This window comes from Pipra filicauda, unplaced genomic scaffold, assembly GCF_003945595.2.
Source record: "Pipra filicauda isolate LSUMZ 115617 unplaced genomic scaffold, ASM394559v2 scaffold201_size1378038_pilon, whole genome shotgun sequence".
Lineage (NCBI taxonomy): Eukaryota > Metazoa > Chordata > Aves > Passeriformes > Pipridae > Pipra > Pipra filicauda.
Genome location: NW_024104312.1, coordinates 980,553 through 999,838, shown reverse-complemented (window position 1 = coordinate 999,838; position 19,286 = coordinate 980,553). Strand labels below are relative to the sequence as shown.

Sequence of the window (19,286 nt, the reverse complement as noted above, 5' to 3'; positions counted from 1 at the left end):
GCAAAGCAAATAATAACATCCCAGCAAAAAGGCAAGCACACAAAAATGCAAGATCAGTAATTACCTAGATCCCAGGTAGGATTGGGTGCCCATGCCCCAGGGTACTACAAGGAAGAGTGGGAAAGACACAACTCTTGCCTTGGTATGTTTATGTCTATTTTAAGATAAAACACTGCATATGGGTGCAAAGAACAGGGTAGTGAAGAAGTAGTAATAATTTGATAGATGTTTATTTGTCATGCCAGAACCACAGAAGAGTCAGGGTAAGAAAAATGAAAATGCTACACTGGTGTCGTCTAGTGACATGTGGATGAAATAATGTGGCCATTGTGTCTGCCAAGCTGCAGTTTGGTTGCCAAGTCCCTGAGCTTTACCCTGGGAAACCCTCCTTCGCCCAACCCCATTTCCCGTCCCTGTACTTTGCAGTTACCCCCTGAATTAAGATTCCGGTGATGGAAGCAGTGATTTCTGCACGTTAGTAAGAGAGAACCTTCCTGTACAATCCAGCTGGCATTTTATCCTATTGCCCCGATTTAAGGAGTTAGCTGGTACAGGACACTGACACTTGGGAGGGCAAAAAGCAGCTGCTCCTGTGCCGACGCCAGGCCCTCCCAACTTCCTGCACCCCTCTGCTGCTCCCGACTGCGCGCTGGCTTCTAACAAAAAAGGCCTTTCTAAACTTTTCACTTGGGCGGGTTATTTCAGTGGAAGCGAATATCAGGCGGGGCAGATCTCTCCCAGTAAGCGAAGGGAAGCCGCGAACCAGTGTGGGAAGCGAAGGACTGGAAGGCTGGACTCGATGATCTTGGAGGTCGTTTCCAACCTAACTGAGCCTGTGATTCTGTGAAAACTCTGGAGATGGGGCCGTGTACCCCTCCTCGTCCCCAGGACAGCCCGGCGGCTCCCTGAAAGGAACCGCGCCCCGCCCCTCCCGCGCAAGCCCCTCCCCCCGGGCAGGCCCCGCCCCCTCCCTGTAGGCCCTGTCTGTCTCGTCGCTCTATGATGACGTCACCCAGTTGTCTCCGCCCCCCGCCGTTCTCACCGTTGCGGGCGGACCCTCTCCGCTCATGACGTCAGTGGTGCGCGCCGCGCCCGCTCGCACGTGGTGGCGGTGCCGCCATGAGCTGCCCGGTGCCCTGCGCCGCCTGGGTGCGGCGCGGCGTGGCCAAGGAGACCCCCGACAAGGTGCGGCCGGGGCTGGGCTGGGCCGGGGATCCCCCACACGCTCTCCCCGCCGCCGCCCTCACCCCTCTCTGTGTCCGCCCCGCAGGTGCAGCTCAGCGAGGAGGAGCTGAAGGGTCTCATCGAGGAAGCGCAGGACAGGCTGGGGTGAGCCGGGGCGGCGGGAGGGGCTCTGCTGGGTGCGGGGTTGGAGCCGAACGCGGGCAGCCCTGCCCGCAGCCCGGGGAGCTCCTGGAGGGCCAGCTTGGGAAGCAGCAGCGAGAAGTGGAGACGGTACCAGCCAGCACGAGTTTCTCCTGGAGCGCTGTGCCAAGGGAGCCTGACGTCCCGGGAGGAGCGGCGGTGCGGAGATGGAATTCCCCTGAGATTATTAGCTGAGCTCGTCGGAGCGCGGTGCTGATAATGCCGAAGTTGTGGACTCGATATCCGTATGGGCCACTCACTTCGGAGTTGCGGTCCATGATCCTATGGTCCCTTCCAGCTCAGAATATCCTGTGGTTCTTTAAGCGTATCCTGCAGTCGTCGTGGCCATGACAGCGTGGGCTGCGTTCGCATGTGGTTCCTCAGTTGTCAGCTGTGGTGCTGTCAGACTCCCTGAGCTTTTCTCGTGATGTCTGTGGCCTGGTCCTCTCTGGAGCTGCCATTCCCACCTGGAGTGAAAAATAAGTTGGGTTTGTAACCGTGGGTGCTTTGGAGGTGTGGCAAACCGAGATGGAAATCCCAAACTGACTGTGAAAAAGTGATGCTGAGGGTGTGACTTGACGATCTAAGGAAGTCTGGAGGCCGCAGTGGGGCTCAGAATGATGTGGTGTTTATGCTGTGGCAAAGAAGGCAGAACATCACTCAGGGCTGTGTTTATGGCTCACAGATGAACCTAGAGACATCACAACTCTCAGCACTGGAAGGTCTTAGTTATGTAGTTGCGTTTTGTCACTCTGCTTTTAAGGAAAAGGTATTTATGAAAAGAGTAACAGAAGTGACATATTTATGAAACAACCTATAGAAAACAAGGAAAACTGGCTCTCTTTTGTCTAGAAAAAGATCAAGGTATTATTCTATTTTCTGGTCTTTTTCTGTTAGATTGTTCTCTGTATTTTTGGATTTCTGATTCTGTTTCAGTTATGTAGGGTGTGTGGTTGTACCAGGATGTGTGTGATTGAACTGTAAAAGCTTTTAGAGTTGGGCAAATATCATTCACCCCATTTCTCTTGGATCAAGCAGTGACTTCATTGCTGAATAGTGTCTCATCCCAGAATGTGTTTTGTTCTGGTTTTGTTTTCTAATGGTTCCAAAATCATGTTAAACGTTTGGAAGATTCTCACTTTATGTTAGTTTCTTAACTCATGAAGTTTTAATGTTTCTGTTGTCTGTAGTGTTACTTGTTTCCCTTTATGTCTGTGAACTTTTGATTTTTTGAGTGGTTTCCTTTCTCTTGCAATTACAAAAGCATGGAAAGATTTGAGGTGCTGGTTGTTATACAGTCTGTAAAACTTCAGGATGGAAATTTAACGACCATCTGAAACAACCAAAGATGTTATAATCTATTTATAATTGCTGGTACTTCGTAAAATTTGTTACAACACCTCAATTTTTTTTCCTGTGCAGAGATCTCAAATCAAACTGAGATTTAGGGTTTCTAATTATCTTGTTACTTATCTCTAGTTATCTTATTAATACGAAGTTTTTATTTTACTGAACAAATTAGAAAAATGGGTTTGGGGTATTTAATTCAGAGATCGTATCTGAGAACTGCCTTGGCTCATTGTTGCTTGGGAATTTTACATGCAGAGGGACAGAAATACAGTGTATTCAGCAGGGATGAGTTTCTATGGAGCATGCTCCATTAAGACACCTCTGTTATGTTCTCAGCCCTTGTTTAGTGTACATTTCCTTCTGCTGAATGAATTTGTGCATACAGAATTGTTGCCATAAAGTTTCCAAGTTGCATAGTTTATCCCATAAGAAGTAATCCACAAATGTCCCTACCTAATAAATTTTATGTTGGGTTTTTTTTTCTTCTATTATAATTATGGAAAGTGTGAGGAAGTGAAGTTTTAAAAATCTTTAGAAATGTAAGAGTCCTCACACATGACAGGGCCTTGGTGGGGGGGGAGAAAAAGGAAAGAATGAATTGGACATCTGAATGCACAGAAGTGAGGTTAAGAAATGTGTAAGAGAAACAGATTTAGACACACAGTTTAGTTTGTTGAGCAAAATTCATGCCACATTGTGTCATGAAAACTTTCAATGAAAAACTTTCTCTGAAAGCCTGAGAATAACGGTGGGAATTATGGGAAAAGATCAGGAAGGAGTGAATGGATTTCCAAATGATTGCCATAAAGACTTGAAACCCATGTGAACAGCTAGGACTGTGTGCTGAAATCTTAACAGCAGTGCCCTAAATAATTACCTGGAAGTGTTGTACATGTCTGTCACAATTTCTCAAGGATGTGTGTCTTTCCACAGGGATGGTGCTGGTGCCAACAATGAAGATCAGACAGCAGGGGACACGAATGTGGCTGTTGCTGGCAGCTCTCAGTCTTCCCATAACAATGAAGACCTGTCTGATCATGAACTGGATGAATATGATTTGGAAAATTATGATAAAGAGGAATACACGGGTAAGAAAAATTTATACATCAGATATGCAGTGCAAGGGAAGAACTTTTCCACTTCTTGTTGTACTTAAGACCTTAATATCCTAAAACTACACAGTGTTAAGTTTCAGATGCTGGAAATTCACATTTTTAATAATTCGCTTGTCCCAGCTTCAGAAGTCATTTAGTGAGGGAAGCAATTCACTGTCCCCCTCCCTGACAGTAAAAGCAAGAGCATGTTGGAAAGATTGTTACTCCCTCTGCTGTAGTGCTGGAGCAGAGCGGCAGAAGTCCCTGAAAGCTCCAATCAGTTTAGCTTGCCGAGGTACTTGGGTTTGAAACTTGGAAGTTCATTTAGCCCACTCCTGATATTTTGCATTATAGGTAATACAGGCATCAGTGCAGGAGTTTCTAACTTCACCTGTCACTGACAAGTGTTCTAAAATTCCCGTCTAGGTGATTTACAACTTGGAGACTCTTTGGCTACTCTGGCAGTATATGGGAGTAATGATAATGATCCTTACATCACCCTAAAAACCACTGTAAGTACTTAAAAAATGTTTAATATTTTAAACAGCGTAAACTTAAAAATCAGTTGAATTTTCCACGCTGGCTTAGGGTCTGTAAGTGCTTGCAGTCCTTTTTCACAGGTGTGCCAGATTTTTGATCAGACTGAACTTTTTTTCTTTTAAGGTTGCTTTGTGCAGTCCCTTCTTTGTGTGCCTTTTGCATTTAAGTAGGAGGTTAAGGCTCATTATTTAAACCATGCAGAGTGGTTTTTCACCTATCTAGAACACAGAAAATGCTTGAAAAAATAACAAATCTAAGGCCACTAATGGCCCAAATTAGAAAATTTCCTAGTCTGCAAGACTCTTGCACCTTCCACCAGTTTGTGTAAGAAATTGGGCTGAGGTGGACTCAGGCTACGTGTCAAATTAGGGATATGGCATGAGGAAATACATCCCTGTTAAACAGAGAAGCACAGTGTGCTGTGTTGTTGGCTGCTTCTGCCTGTGTTAGTTTCCACCTGTCAGAGGGGGAACATTTTTGCAGGAGCTGGGTGTGTAGGAGCTCTGCTCTGGGTGAAGAAGTCTCTGGCTGCAGCCTAACACAAGTTGTGTCAAGAGTACTGTCCTGTTATGTGGCTGTTTGCCTTTTTCTGGTGGACAGGGATGCAGCACAAGATGCAAGCAAGACACAAGGTAATCCTGCTACTGTACTTAACATTGGTATTGCCTTGGCTAAAATACTGGGATATGGAGAGATTCCAGAGGATATCCTCCAATTTAGTTCAGAAGGCTAGATTGCAGTTTGATTGACTTAATTTACATGGAAAGATTACAGAAATCAGGTAGAACTAAGGTGAGGTTGTGTGAGAAGAGACAATCCAGAGAGCAACCAGCAGAAACTGTGATCATCTGGGGCAGGGTGATAGTAGGTGAATTTTTGTCACCTCTTCTAAGCATAAAGATCCTGAGATTTTTCTGGGTGCTGTCCTTGCTCTACAGTATTTTGGATTCTTTACAAAGCCAGTAAGATTGAAAGAAAATATTAGCTGTAGTCTTCCAGCACAGTGTCTAGTTTCTGTGTCAGGGAACTCTGTCAAACATGACAAGGAGTTGTTATGGTGACTTCACATACTGTAACAAAGCTCAGGGAGGAAGGCACTCACCTTATCTCTAAAAGGAGTTCACTTGCTATGTGCACTTTGGGGCACTGTTTGTTTTCTCTGTGTTCCATTGATGATTTTTCTTGCTCCTGTGTATCAGTGGAGGAGAGAAAAGCTTTAAAAGTTATTTTTATAGTCAAAGAGGTATTCACACAAGGATTCAGAGAGAATATGATCTGCATTTATTCTGTGTCAGAATAGCTAACTTTTTCCAGAGATACAGTAAGTGAACACCTTTTTCTCAGGCCTTTCTTCCTATGCTCAAGTTCTTTCCTCAAATTCTGCAAGTTCTTCAACATGGATTTTGTGTTATCTTTTGGTATTTACTACTAGTACTGTTGAAGACTAAGTATTGTGTAACATTAAGTTAATTAATTAAAAGAATTGTAGGACTTGATGGAATTCAAATATTGAAATATGCTTGAAGTGAATAAAAAAGAAATTAAAAACCTGCAACGAGAAGTCCAAGAAGTCTTGGATGTGGTGTATATTTGAAGGATGGTACTCTTGTGAGACTATTGACTTATGTACAGTTCTTTGTTTTTCACTGACAAAAATTCCCAGATGCCTTTCATTCCTCAGTAATAGGGAAAGTCAGATGAGAGATTACATTTGTTCTGGTATAGCTGAATGCCCAGTAGAGCTGTAGGCAGTACTTTTTGGGAAATATTTTGCAGGAAGTAGACTGTGTTTTGATGCTCTTGGAATTTCTTCCTCTATGTGAGGAGCAATTGCAGTATCTTTGTTGGGTAAAATGCTGTTATACTATATAAATGGTCAAGAAGCAGGAGCACGAAGGAAATAAGCTTGCTTTGTATGTCCTGGTGGTGCTTTTCAGCAGTGGGCTGCATCATGATAGCCTTGAAATATGGTTTCATATTTGGTAATTAAACATGTTTACAAATCCAGGTACGTCCACATACAAACTCCTTCAATTTATTTAATGACTATTCAGTCTCCCTGTGATCGGGGTCTGGTTCCTGCCTTTCTCTGTTTATCACCATAAGATGGTTTTAGGTGGGTGGGCATTGGGGTGTTGGATTTCGACTGTTTTCTGTTATGGTTTAAAATTACTCATTGGTTCAGCCTTTTGAACGTACGTAGTTCTGTGCATTCATGTGCATTGCTTAACGTCCCTTGTCCTCTCCTTTTTGCTGTTCAGGAGCAATATGAACAGGAGGACTTTTTGATTAAGCCCGATGACAATCTTGTCCTTTGCGGCAGAGTTGATAAAGACTGCTGTAGTTTGGAGGTCCATGGTAAGTAAAATAGGATTTGTTCTTTACAGTGAACTTAGTGAATATGTCTTGCCTAGCCTGTGCCATATGGTTGTGTCAAAGAGGGAGTGGGCTGGTTTTTGTAAGGTTTTTTTCTCCCCTTCTGCTTTGTGTTTTGTTCTTAAGCCACTTTCCAGGACTAGAATATTTCATGTGGAGTTATTGTTATTTAGAGGATAGCTAGCCTCTTTCAGGCTATATAGCATTTCTTTTCCTTATTTAATTTCTTATGAGACTTAGAAAATACTATGGCATTTTTATTCTCTGAACATACAATCTTTCTTCCAGTCTTTCCATATCCTGCAAGCATCCCCTAATAGTTTGTTATTTTGTTGGGTTTTTCCCTTCATCTTTCTCCTTGCTTCTTTAAATGGGCTTTCCACAGCTAGGACTAGAAGAATCAGCACTTTTATCATCATAGTTTTAGAAGAGATGGTCCTTAATATGGCCTGAATACTGCTTTTTCTAGCAATAGGTTTAATTTTTACTGTGTAAGAGATTTTCCTGTTGCAGCAAGGAGTATTTGTGTTGCAGCAAGGAGTACTACTGAGTGTGCTGAAATTATCATCTTTTCTTACCATGGTTCTTTGTGGGAGTGGTTCTGCCTATTTGTGTGATGGTCCATGTTTCTGCAAGCAAAGTATTTCATTTTAAGCAAGAAACACGCCCAAAATGTTTGACAGCATCTCTTCAGATACCAACATCTTTATTAACTGTGTCATTTTCCCAAATGTTAACTTACAAAACAATAGCAAGGGCTTCTGCAGTTTCTAACGTTGGGTAACCCTGTCTTGGTTAACTACTAAGGCAACTTCGTTAACTGAAAACTTTAGTTATCTGAACATCTGTCACATGCACTTAAGAATGGCGCAGTAATTTTGTGTGTTTGATGGTAACATATTATTAAAATAATTAATGTTTTTTCTTTGCTATCCAGCTAGTAAGTTATTTTATTATGAGAAAAATAGCTGGCTGCAGGGAATGCTGTGTTTAGTGTATGGTTACTTTATTGCAACTCTTCCTGTGTCTCAGTACAACATACTAAAGGCAACTTCTTCTGACTTCTTAAGCTTCCTCTACTTTAAAATCTGTTTGTCTTTTACTTTCATTTCCACTTAAATTTCATCTGGAATGATTTTTTTTTAATTGCTAATTCTGTAAAGTGAATGTCTGAATCTCCATTAATGTGTTCTGATGTAGAAAGTGCTGGATATGGAGCATCTATTTTGAAGTGATCTTACAAATAAAGTAGTGTGGTGTGCTAGGAATAAAGTATTGCATCTTTGCTGAACTTGTCACTTCTTTATCTAAAGTACACAGGAGAGTGTTTGTTTTGTGTAATTTTGTTAAGTATAACATTCATACTTGGAGGGTCTGGCCTCTACACTAAAACTCTGAACACGTTCCAAATTTATATTCTAGACCTCCTTTACAATTTAGTCTTTGCCACATCTGCCTTTTGCAGAAGTGAACTGCTTTATAGTTGTTTGCTTTTCCTCTTCAACGATGTCTTGTTTAACTTTAATTATTTTTCAGTTTATAATCATGAAGAGGACTCATTTTATGTACATCACGATATTATCTTGCCTGCTTACCCTCTAAGTCTGGAGTGGTTGAATTTTGATCCTAATCCAGATGAATCAACAGGTAAATTACAAAGAATACTGTAAATGTCCAGTTAAATAATTTTTACTTGCAAAGTGTATAAATGTAATGTCACTAAATAATGTCTTCCAGAGGTACAAACAGAAATAAGCCCAAGATGTTAAGAAGGATAAACTGAATATCAAGTGTTTTGGTTTGGTGATACAGTCATTTTAGTGATGTTTCTGTAACAAGTGATTTGACTAAAATACTGGGTTTATTACAAATAAACTGGGTTTATAAAAATATTTAAGTTATTGTCAGTTAGCAGACCAGAGCAAGCTCTTCTCTTTATATAATATGATCTGCTTTATATTCCATTTGCAAATGAAAGGTTGCTTTTGCTTAAATTCATTATGTCCAATGCAGTGATTAACTGTAAACTACAGAAAAATTTATATATATTTATGTATTTAGTAACCTTTTTCCTGTGTTTTACAGATACTTTCTTTTTCCATAGTACAGGGGATGTGGTTTTGTTTTGGTTTGTTTTTTCCTTTAAAAACAAACAAAACATGGAACTTTATACAGCTTCTTTGATCAGTTACTTGTACTGAAGGGGAAGAAAACCAAGTAAATTTTTTTTCTGGCAACATCTGCTGTCAGCTGATATTTTTAAATCGCTCCTTGTCAGTTATAAACATCAAATATGTTCAAGTAGAAGACTGTGGCACATAAGTTTTACTTAATCAAAGAAATAAGCAACAACTGCATTGCCAAATATGATATTTCATAACTCTAAATAAATGCGGTTGCATTTGCGTTTCTGCTTGTAGGAAATTATGTTGCAGTGGGTAACATGACCCCAGTTATTGACATTTGGGACCTTGATGTAGTAGAATCCTTAGAACCAGTGTTTTCTCTTGGAGGCAAGAAAGAGAAAAAGAAGAAAAAGAAAGGAAAGAAAGTAAGTATTGTAAAATTATTTGTCTGCTTGGATGGAGGAAACTTAGGGCAGAGAGAATGCCTTTTTTTTTTTTCCTACAATATTTGAAATGCTAATTGTTCTCTGAGTAATTAAAGCCTGGAATTAAGAGCAGAAGAGGAGTGGGGTGGCTTATGGTTGATTTCCAGTTGCTGTCCCAGTAAGCCTTGCATCTTAACCATTTGAAATTGGAATTCTAGGAGCTGGCAGTTACAAGGACCTAAAGCTCAGTTAATTGGGAGGTGAGAGAGGGATCTGCCAGGGGTGTTTAGAAACAAGCTGAAGAAGTTGCATGGTCGCTGGAAACAGTGGGATTTCTTTTACTAGCCTGAAGGGAGTAACCAGTTCTGTGAGCCCCACCAGCTGTGAATGGAGCAATCTGAGATCTGGGGTAGGAGGCAAGGTGCAGGCAGTGCAGAGACAGTTCTCTCAAAAGCTGTGTTGCAGCAAGTGAGAGTAATTTAATGTGAAATTGTTGGTGAAGACATTTAGGAACTCTTGCTAATGCAGGGTGATGCTTGGTTTGCATTGAAGCTGTAATTTTCAAGCCTGTTTATTTTGTATGTGTGTACACAGAGTCTGTCTTCAGAAGGGACCGTGGAAGGACATACTGATGCTGTGCTTGATCTTTCATGGAATAAACAAAGCAGGTAAAAGAACACTTGAATAACAATGGATGTTACAAATTTGCATTCTTAATTAGGCATACAATGTGCACTCAAAATCCAAAAATTTGAAAGCCCTTCTGAAATTAATCCATTCTTAAAAATACACCCCCATTTTATTCTTTTTTCAAAACTAGAACTCTTGATTATTTTTTTTAAGTATTTACATATTGCTGCAGATCACTTTTTATTTGCAGGTTTTCCAGCTAAAGGCAGGGCAGAGGTAGATCTGAGCCATTTGATAAATCGCCTACATTTCACATGTACAAACTGGAGAAGCAGAAGGGCTCCCCAGAGCTGTACTGATCTGCCAGTGACCTAAGACACCATTTAAAGAGATACAAGTAGAGTCTTGCTATTCTGGTTTTTTCCCTCTAGCTTTTGCCCCAGAGCTGTGAACAGAAAAGAAAGTGTAAAAGCCCTAATAGCACAGTTACAGAAATGAAATGCTTCTAGCCTTTGGGTTATCCTTGGCAGAGAGAATTCCCTGTTGCCCTAATCAACTAACAGTGAAGTGCTGCTATTGAAGCAACACAAATCTGGCCCATCTTGGAGCAGGGGTCAAGGACAATGTGCTGACTGAAGTAAAAGATGCTGCTGGGTTTTTATCGGTTAGGTGGTTGTGAAGAGTTCATCTATCAGAGGATCCTCAGCATGGGTCTTGAAACTGCTCCAGTCAGACACAGGCTCATTTATTTTGTTTGTAAATTTTTTAATTTTTCTATTCCTGCTGTCAGAGATGCCTCTTCCTCTGAAGATGAGCATAGTCAACTCTGAATACTCTGAGCAGGTGTAAGCTTTCACTTGTAGGGCTTTCTTATATAGATACTGAAGAATAAAACACCCACGTGGACCTCAGTAAGTGTACATAAATTGCACTCTTAATTTACAGGGTAATGTCTATTGTTCTTAAATTATACATGTAGACAAAAAGTGTGGTAGTGATCAGTCCATCAGTCTTACAGAAAGAGTAGCTTTCATGTACCTTTCATGGTTGTCTGGCGATAATACACAGACAAGTATAGAAAAAATTATGGTTTCAATTGCTAAGTGTCTGAAATGCATAATTCTGTAATGTGCTGAGTTACAATTCATTGATATTGGTAGATCTCTCAGGAAATAAAAACAGCCCTGAAGAGGGAAGGTTATGAACAAACCAAGGAACTCCTTGGAGCAGCTTATATTTCAAATGTGTTTTTTGTTGTTTCTTTCTTTTAAGCAAGGCTTGTTGTGACAGCTCTCTACAAATAACTTTCTGCCTGTAGGTCACAATGGTGTTACTGTAAAATGTTCTTACAGCCTTCACTGTGCATTTTCTTAACTTTCCCTTGTAACATTGCTTGGGAAAACAGCGTTTCCAGGAGAATATTAACTCTTTCAGTCAGAAACACTTGGTTAATATAAAAAGTGGAGGGAGAAGCAGTTTCAATCAGAAGCAACATGTTGAGGTATTAGATCTGATTTTAAGAGCAATGAAGCAATGGTAGAAATTATACTGTGTATTTGACAGGCTTTTGGGAATGTTCTGATTTTTTTTTCTGATTAAACTTTTAAACTGTGTTTATAGCTCTTAACACAATTGGTCAAATTCAAGTTGAAATGTGGGGTCTGTAAACTAACTGAAATTTTAGTGATTACTTTCAGCAGTCTATGAAGGGTGTACTGTGTTGGGTCTTCAGTGGTTATATAAACAGTCAGATATTAGCAAAATACTTTAAAAACAGGTTTGTCTGGCTCTTGGCTGTATGCATACGCAAATAAAACTAAGTTTTGCATAGGTGATAAAATGCTGTTTAATGTCAAAGGAAAGAAAGTGCCTAAAAGCCTTTATTACTTCGGGGTTTTTTGAGAAATCTTTGAGTAGATGATATTTTAAGTGATGTCAGGGGGAATTACAAGCAGAACTGTTGTTGTTGTTATGAGTGTTCTACTAATGTAATGTAATATAGCCTATTTGTAGTCTTTACTTGTAACTTATAATTGCCTTCCAGGAGTTAGTCCTCAGGCTTGAGAGACATAGTCTATAGACCAGAGTGTACTTGTTCTCAGAATTGGGCTCTGTATGTATTTTGGATTTTTCACCATTATTTGTTTGTGTAAAGACTTCTAAAACTGATTTTTTGGTCCATTATCAGGAATGTTTTAGCAAGTGCATCTGCTGACAATACTGTGATTCTGTGGGATATGTCTGTGGGTAAGCCAGCAGCCAGCCTGACGCTACATACAGACAAGGTATGTAATAATTGCTATGTTTCTTCCATGGTAAAATACAGAGGAAAAAAATACCTGCAGTTTTTCATTAACTGCTTGGTCCTGAACCCTCAGAACAACAATTCTGTAATGTTCTAACAACTGTGCAGAATTGTTTAAATTTCTTAATTAGTTGCTTTTGTAAACAACACTGCATTTGCTTTTTAAAATGTTATCTAACTTATCCTTTAGAAAGTTAGCAAAGATTTACAGCAGTTTTTAAAATGCCTTTTTGTGAAAGGCCTAATGATGGAGAATCTAATAATGCTGGTATAAGCTACAAAAATAGATGTCTGAGCAGAGGTCAAACTAGAACTCTCTCTTAAGGGAACAATGAGTGTCAGTTACAGTTTGTTCTAGGTGAAAAAGGTTTAAAATAAATGAGACTAAAATACCATAGTGGTGGGTACATCAGAAATGAATTAATCTCATAGTAATTAAAATGTGAAGGCTAGCTATTAAGAGTTGTAACCTTATTTTGCTTCTAACAAAGTCACTGCCCTTGACAAACTCCTGATTTTCATTTTTTTGTTAACATCTGCTTTTTCTCCCCAAACTGGAAGCAGATATTATTTTACCTCCTCTAGCTTTTTTTTTTTTTTTTTTTTTTAAATCTAGGGCAGAAAGGGGGCAGGGGGTCCTGTTCAGTTAAATTATATTGGAAAATACATTGTTTCCACCAGGTGGGGGTGTTTGAAGCAATGTGCATCTCTTGCACTATTTTATAAGCAATTAGAGTATCAACAAGCTCATTAGGATGGTTTTTTGGGGGGAAAATGTGCTGGCTTGGGGAAGGGGTGGTTGTGCTTTGTTCCAAGAAAGTTCCTGTGTATGTGTGTTATATAAAATCTTCCATTATCCAGGTGCAGACATTGCAGTTTCATCCGTTTGAAACTCAGACCCTTATTTCTGGATCGTTCGATAAGTATGTCAGGGTAATGTTTTCAAATGTTGCACATAGGGAGGGTATTAGTATTCAGTTAAGCACATTAGGTTGTCTTGTGTTTTCTTTTTCATTTTTTTTATAACTCTGCCAATTTGAGTAATGCTGTTATTTTTTTCCAGCAAGCTAGCCAGGTTTGTATGTGGCCAAAATGTGGTTTTCCTTACCTCTTTTTTGGAGGTAGCCAAATGCTTTAACCATCTGGACTGACATTTTCTGTGCCAGGTGTCTGTTCCAAACTGAACTTATTTCTTCATATGTCCTTATGGGATTTTCTGCATTAGAACTGTGTCACTTTTTATTCCTGTGAAAACTTGCCCAGGTTTTGCCAACCTGTAAGGCCAGGTTTGGGGGGGATGAGGGACTTTAAAATCCCAGACCACTCCCTACAGCCTTTCTAGCCATGCCATAGCCAAAGTGTAAAGGGCTGTCTCCTCTGATTGCAGCCTGGATATGCTCAGAAAAGGTTTGTGTCTGCAAACTTGGACTAGCTCTGTAACTGCCAGTTCTTACAAGCCCTGCCAGCCAAAAAACTTCCTCTCTGTTCTCCCGTCTCAATGGGGTAACTTTTAATTTTGTTCTATAACCATGATTTTCTTACGCTGAATTTTTTATTCTGCTTTTAAGACTTTGTCCTTGTGTTAAAATATTTATAGACTTGTCAATCTTTAGCCAAGCCTTGGTCTTCTCTGGCTTCTGTTACGCTCTTGCTACATCTGCTTAAGTGAAAGTATTGGAGAAAAACCTTTTGCTGCTGTTAGGAAGCTGTGTCTGTTTCCTTCCCTTTGACTTCCTTTGATAAAAGGATAAAGTCCAAATGTTGAGACCAGCTAGTCAATCCCTCTTTAGCTATGCCTTTGATACCATGGACCTCTGTAAACCAGTAGACTGCCTTTGTGGACTTTTCCTGCAGAGCCTTGCCAGGACCACAGGCTATTCAGTGAATATTGGCAGATGCCTTCATAGCCTGAAAATCAGACTGTTAAAAAGCTGTTGTGTGAAATGCCTGGTGAAAGAGCTGGGAAACCCAGATCACATTTCTTTTGCATTTCTTTTGCTTTAATTACAGGATAGGGTGGGAGTGGGTTACGCTGTGGATGTTGATTGCGGTGAGATGTCGCTGCAGTGACATGACCACTCCTCCCTTGCATTTGCACCCAGGAGCTTTTTGAGTTGGGACAGATTCTGCAGCCACTGGGCTGAGCACGTCTGTAAAGAATCCCAGAGGATCCTCTAACTTCCATCTACTCTCTCCTTTTTGGAGTAGTGTTTCTCTAACTACTTGTAAAGATTGATTTTTATTTTTTTTTAATTTCTTTTTATTAAAGCATATTTGAAAATGTGTTAATATATATATCACAAAATGATTTCCTAATTAGTACATCATTACTTGACTTTACAGACTTTGGTCTGTTCATTAAGTGATATATTTGCATAATTATGGTCTCCTGTGTGATAAGTATCTTATGTATTGAGTAAATTCAAGCTCTGTTTGCTTAGTTTCAATAGAATGACTGTTCATAACCAAGATGAAACTTTGAAGCACATGAAAAAAGCTTGTGCTTATCTGCGAGATTTTAATCTTATTGAATTGGAAGTCTAAGTAGTGAAGTTGTTTCCATTTTAATTATAGTTTACATGGAGCTTCTTCAGATGCCGGTGGTAAAGCAAACTATGTCACAGAGTGTTCTGCCCTGATTTTTTTTCTTTTAGATTTTATTTCCTGTCCCTTTTTCCCATAGATCAACGGTGCTGTATGATTGCAGAAACCCACAAGATAACCATCGAGTGTGGAGGTTTAGTGGTCAGGTTGAGAGAGTAATTTGGAATCACTTTTCACCTTGTCATTTCTTAGTGAGTACATGCTCTTCTATTCTTGGGCTGTTTTTAACCTGTATTTTTGTGTTCATAATGTTTCTGAATCATAATGGAGCTGATGGACAATTGTATGGTTTGTGCTGCTTATTATGAAAATGCTCCAGGGGAGGATGTTTTTAAGTAGTTTTTTCAACAGGTATATTTAGACCAGCTACTTATTTGGTATCTTCATTGTGACAGTAGAACAGCTATTGATGCTGCTGCTTTTGCACTCCAGAGGTGGCATCTTTGTCATGTTGTTACAGTGTTCAGTGGCTGGGATATATTTTTTGTTGCATAGTTGCTGTTGTGTTTCATGTAATGAGGCAAATGCAACTGAGAAGCAGCTAATTAGAACTAAGATCCCGAATGTTGATTCAGTGTTTCAAGTCAGCGCTAGAGGGCACCGTCCTCCTGGCTAGTATGGAATGATCCACTTGTTCAGGTCGCAAAAGACCTCTGAGATCAAGTCCAACCATTAACCCAGCACTGCCAAGTCCACCACTAAACCATGTCTGTAAGTGCCTCATCTACATGGCTTTTAAATAAGGGGTGGGGATTCCACCACTTACCTGGACGGCCTGTGCCAGTGCTTGACAACCCTTTCAGCAGGTTTTTCCTAATATCCAATCTAAACCTCCCTTGGTGCAACTTGAGGCCATTTTCTGTTATCCTATTGCTTGTTACCTGGGAGAAGAGACCAACCCCCACCTGGAGTATAAATAGCTTGGTTTTGTCAAGATTTTTACAATACAACTTTTCAACATAATTTAAAACCAAATCTTTATCATCTCAGTGGCTGTCTAGTTCTCTGTTGCTTTGTGTATACAGCCAGCAGAAGTGGTTGCTTAGTTTTGTTGGGTTTATGATGTAGATCTCTCAGTATAATCACACTTAGCTTTGCACAGGACCACTGGATGGCTCCAAAAACTTTGAACTGACAGTGAAGAGACTAAAGGCTTTGTATTTCATTGCCTAACATGGGGGCCAAGCTTAGCAGGGCAACTGTCTTCAAAGTACACTTCAAGAAATCTGTATATGATTAAGACTTCCATGTAATCCAGTGCAGCATAGTTTAGGTATGTAGAATGGCTTGGGCAGCAAGTGGATGGAGCCTGACTTCAGAGGCTCAGGCCTGGGAACAGTGTAACGTGCCCTACAGAGCAGTGTCTGCCTCAGGGATTTACTTGAGGGTGGGTATTATTTCATAGGAAGTTTTTTTCCAAATGAATGATGATGATTGTTTGTTTTTTAAATGTTGTGGTTTTCTCAGGCAAGCACAGAGGATGGTTTTGTGTACTGTCTGGATGCTCGGTCTGATAAGCCCCTGTTTACTCTGAAAGCTCATGATGAAGAGGTGTCAGGTAAACTGCCTGCATGTCCTGTTTGTCCCCAGTGGCAAAGCACATCTGGAAGATGCCTTTAACCTATAGGACTGAGGTGGTAGTGATTCCTTGTTTAACAATTAAGTCATGCATGCTAATCATGGTAGCTGGCATGTGAAGCAAATCTCTGCTGAGAAGCCATTGAAAGCACAGTATTTTAACAACAGTGAACTTTCCTCAGTGACTGTCATGAATAAGCATGTAAAAACAGACTAATTCACTTGGGACACACTCCTTGTGGTTTTTTTTTTTTTGGATGAGGAAATACAAAAACGATGGAATCTGGTCTAGGATTATGAACTATAATGTTTACCTCCTCTCTCTGTAATTATTTTATACTGACTCACTCTGAGGATGATTTAGGTATGGCACACGGGAAAGTTTTCACACTGTCTCCTTTAGGCTACTTTAATTTGGTCAGTGTAGGAGCTTCAAAAAGGAACCTGAAGTCCCTGATCAGGTGTCTAAAATGAGATTGTATGAACATGCCCCATCATCTTGGACAGCAAGCAAGATGGTCTTTGGCAAATGAATGAAGAAAGCTACCTGGGGAAGCAGATTATGTTAAGTAAGAAGTAGAACAAGCATGTCTTTGCAGTGTTACCGTTGTTGGATTGAGAGACAAAATAGGCCTACACGGTGCTTTTAATCTCACTACAGGGAGCAGGATGAAACTTTCATTAATGTTTTGCTCCTTTGTGCTGGAACAGAGTTTTGTGTGAGGAGAATACTGAGGTTGTTCTCATGACTTCACTTCAAAATGTATCCTCATCTTTGTGAAACAGCGGTTCTCACACGGCTGCACTGTTAATCTTCCAGGGCTACAGCTAAGCAGTCAGGTTAAAGGGTGCCTTGTGACATCATCTGCTGACAAATACGTGAAAATTTGGGACATCCTGGGAGACAGACCAAGTTTAGTCCATTCCAGGGATATGAAAATGGTATAGTAATATTTATTTCTTGATTCCAGTAAGTTTTATATATAAACTACGTCTGCTTATTCTTTTTTTGTCTGGTTTGAATTTTGTTTTACCTAACATCTTTTAGGGGAAAAAACATCTGTATATTCTGGATAAATCATTCTCATTCCAGTGCAGTATTCAACATGGAATTGGCAGACTGCTTCAAAGCCTCAGACCCAAATTCCAGATACAATGTTCTGAGTAGAACTATAGGTGCTCCAGCCTGCACCTGCCACATTCAAGACAAAGATGTGATTTACTGTTTATACTTAGCAGCTCTTGACTTTCATTTTGTGTCTTTACAAAAGAAGTTTCGGGAAACTTAAAGAGATTACATTTGTTACAACTTGCTTGGTAGAAAGTATTTTCAGATGACAAATTCATTTTAGAAAGATGACATTTAAAAAAATAATCCTCTTCTTTCTTCCACCCTCCCAGGGTGTTCTCTTCTGTGCAGCTTGCTGCCCTGACTTCCCATTTGTTTTTGCCTTTGGAGGAGAGCGAGAAGGGCTGCGTGTTTGGGATATAAGCAAGCTTTCTGCAGGTAATGTTCTCATTTCTTTGAATATTGTGGTTCTCCCCTTGCCTGCAGGATGTATTTGTATTCAGTAATGTATTGTGGCTCTGAGAGAAACTGTAGGTTAGTATTTTTACATACCCAATGACTGCCTATGGTGTTCACATTTTCAGCTTCAAAAAGTGTTTTTTTTTTTTTTCTAAATTGGAGAACTGTTTGACATGATTTATTTTCTTGTAGCTGAAGCGTAACACCCGATTTCTTATATCTGTTTTATTTTTTTCTTAATGTTCCTGGTGTAATCAGGTACCACATTCTTTGAGTACTTGTGGGAATAAAAGTGAGGACTGGGTTGATCAGTTGTTGTAGCTACATGTAACCAAATGGCATGAATTTTTGGAGAAGGCTTTTAAGAGCTTGGTGGAAACCCAGAGAGACTCAAGCCAGAAATAAATTATTTAAACTTAATGTTGTGCTCTTCAAACCTCATCCATTTCACAGTACTTGGGTACAGAATTATGCAGAGGGAAACCTCTAAATGCTCTGAGGGAAAAATAACAGGAATTGTAATTAAAGTATCATATGCAGATGATTTTTCTGACATGTAACCTTCAAGTCCCTACTCGGAGCAAGGGGAAAAGCTTTGAAACTGCACCAGGTTAGGATTTCCATTCCATTCCATGGTGTTCACCATGCTATACTTGCTGTAGTCATCTTGAGTACTCATCAGAGTAACATGTAAGCAATCCCCTGTCTGTATTGCAGTGAATGAAGTTTTTGGAAACAGAGAGAGACTGGTTCTGGCTAGTGCCAACTCCATGGCTTCCAGCTCCACAGCCAGCAGGAGCAGCAACGACTTGGAGACAGCAATGGAATCATGATGGACCAAACATCAAAAAAAGGACTAATTAACGGGACTACGACTAATATGTATTCTGCAAATCCCCCTGTTAGGTGAGAGCTCATGGAAATGGCTCTAGTGTCTTGCAGTCTGCAGGCCTCTTCATCTCAGACAAAGAAACATGGTGGGGTGATTAAGCTCTTAAGATCCTGCCTCTGTTACCGGCTTTGAAAGATTAAATCACTTGCTTTTGCCTGAGATAATGATCCCTGAAACAGGGGCTACCATGTGTAAAGCTGACATATAAAATGAAACAGTCACTAGAAAAGCATTCTGGCTACCAGAAGTTTGTTAAATACTGCAAAGGTTTTGATCTTCTACCTTCTAAGGTACAAGAAAAAATACTTCACCCAACAGTTGTGTAATAAATAAACAAAAGCTGAATTAAATGACAAGTGTAAATAGATAATTTATCCTTGAGGCTAGGTTTACAGATTTCTAATACAGATTTTAAAATATCTTCCATGTATCTTTTTAAATATCCAGAGTAGTTCTCAGGTAATAAAATGGCA

General features: G+C 40.0%; 1 protein-coding gene across 1 annotated transcript; it reads left to right on the top strand.

Moving 5' to 3' along the window:
* The first annotated feature begins 1,081 nt into the window (after positions 1 to 1,081).
* Positions 1,082 to 19,163, top strand: PWP1 (PWP1 homolog, endonuclein). The gene is made up of 15 exons (XM_027715047.2): positions 1,082 to 1,185; positions 1,271 to 1,329; positions 3,649 to 3,803; positions 4,236 to 4,321; positions 6,611 to 6,707; positions 8,262 to 8,372; positions 9,146 to 9,276; positions 9,871 to 9,944; positions 12,095 to 12,191; positions 13,073 to 13,134; positions 14,895 to 15,006; positions 16,283 to 16,373; positions 17,214 to 17,335; positions 17,795 to 17,900; positions 18,639 to 19,163. The coding sequence occupies exons 1-15, from the start codon at positions 1,120 to 1,122 to the stop codon at positions 18,752 to 18,754; spliced, it is 1,485 nt and encodes a 494-aa protein (XP_027570848.1). The 5' UTR covers positions 1,082 to 1,119; the 3' UTR covers positions 18,755 to 19,163.
* Positions 19,164 to 19,286: the final 123 nt, after the last annotated feature.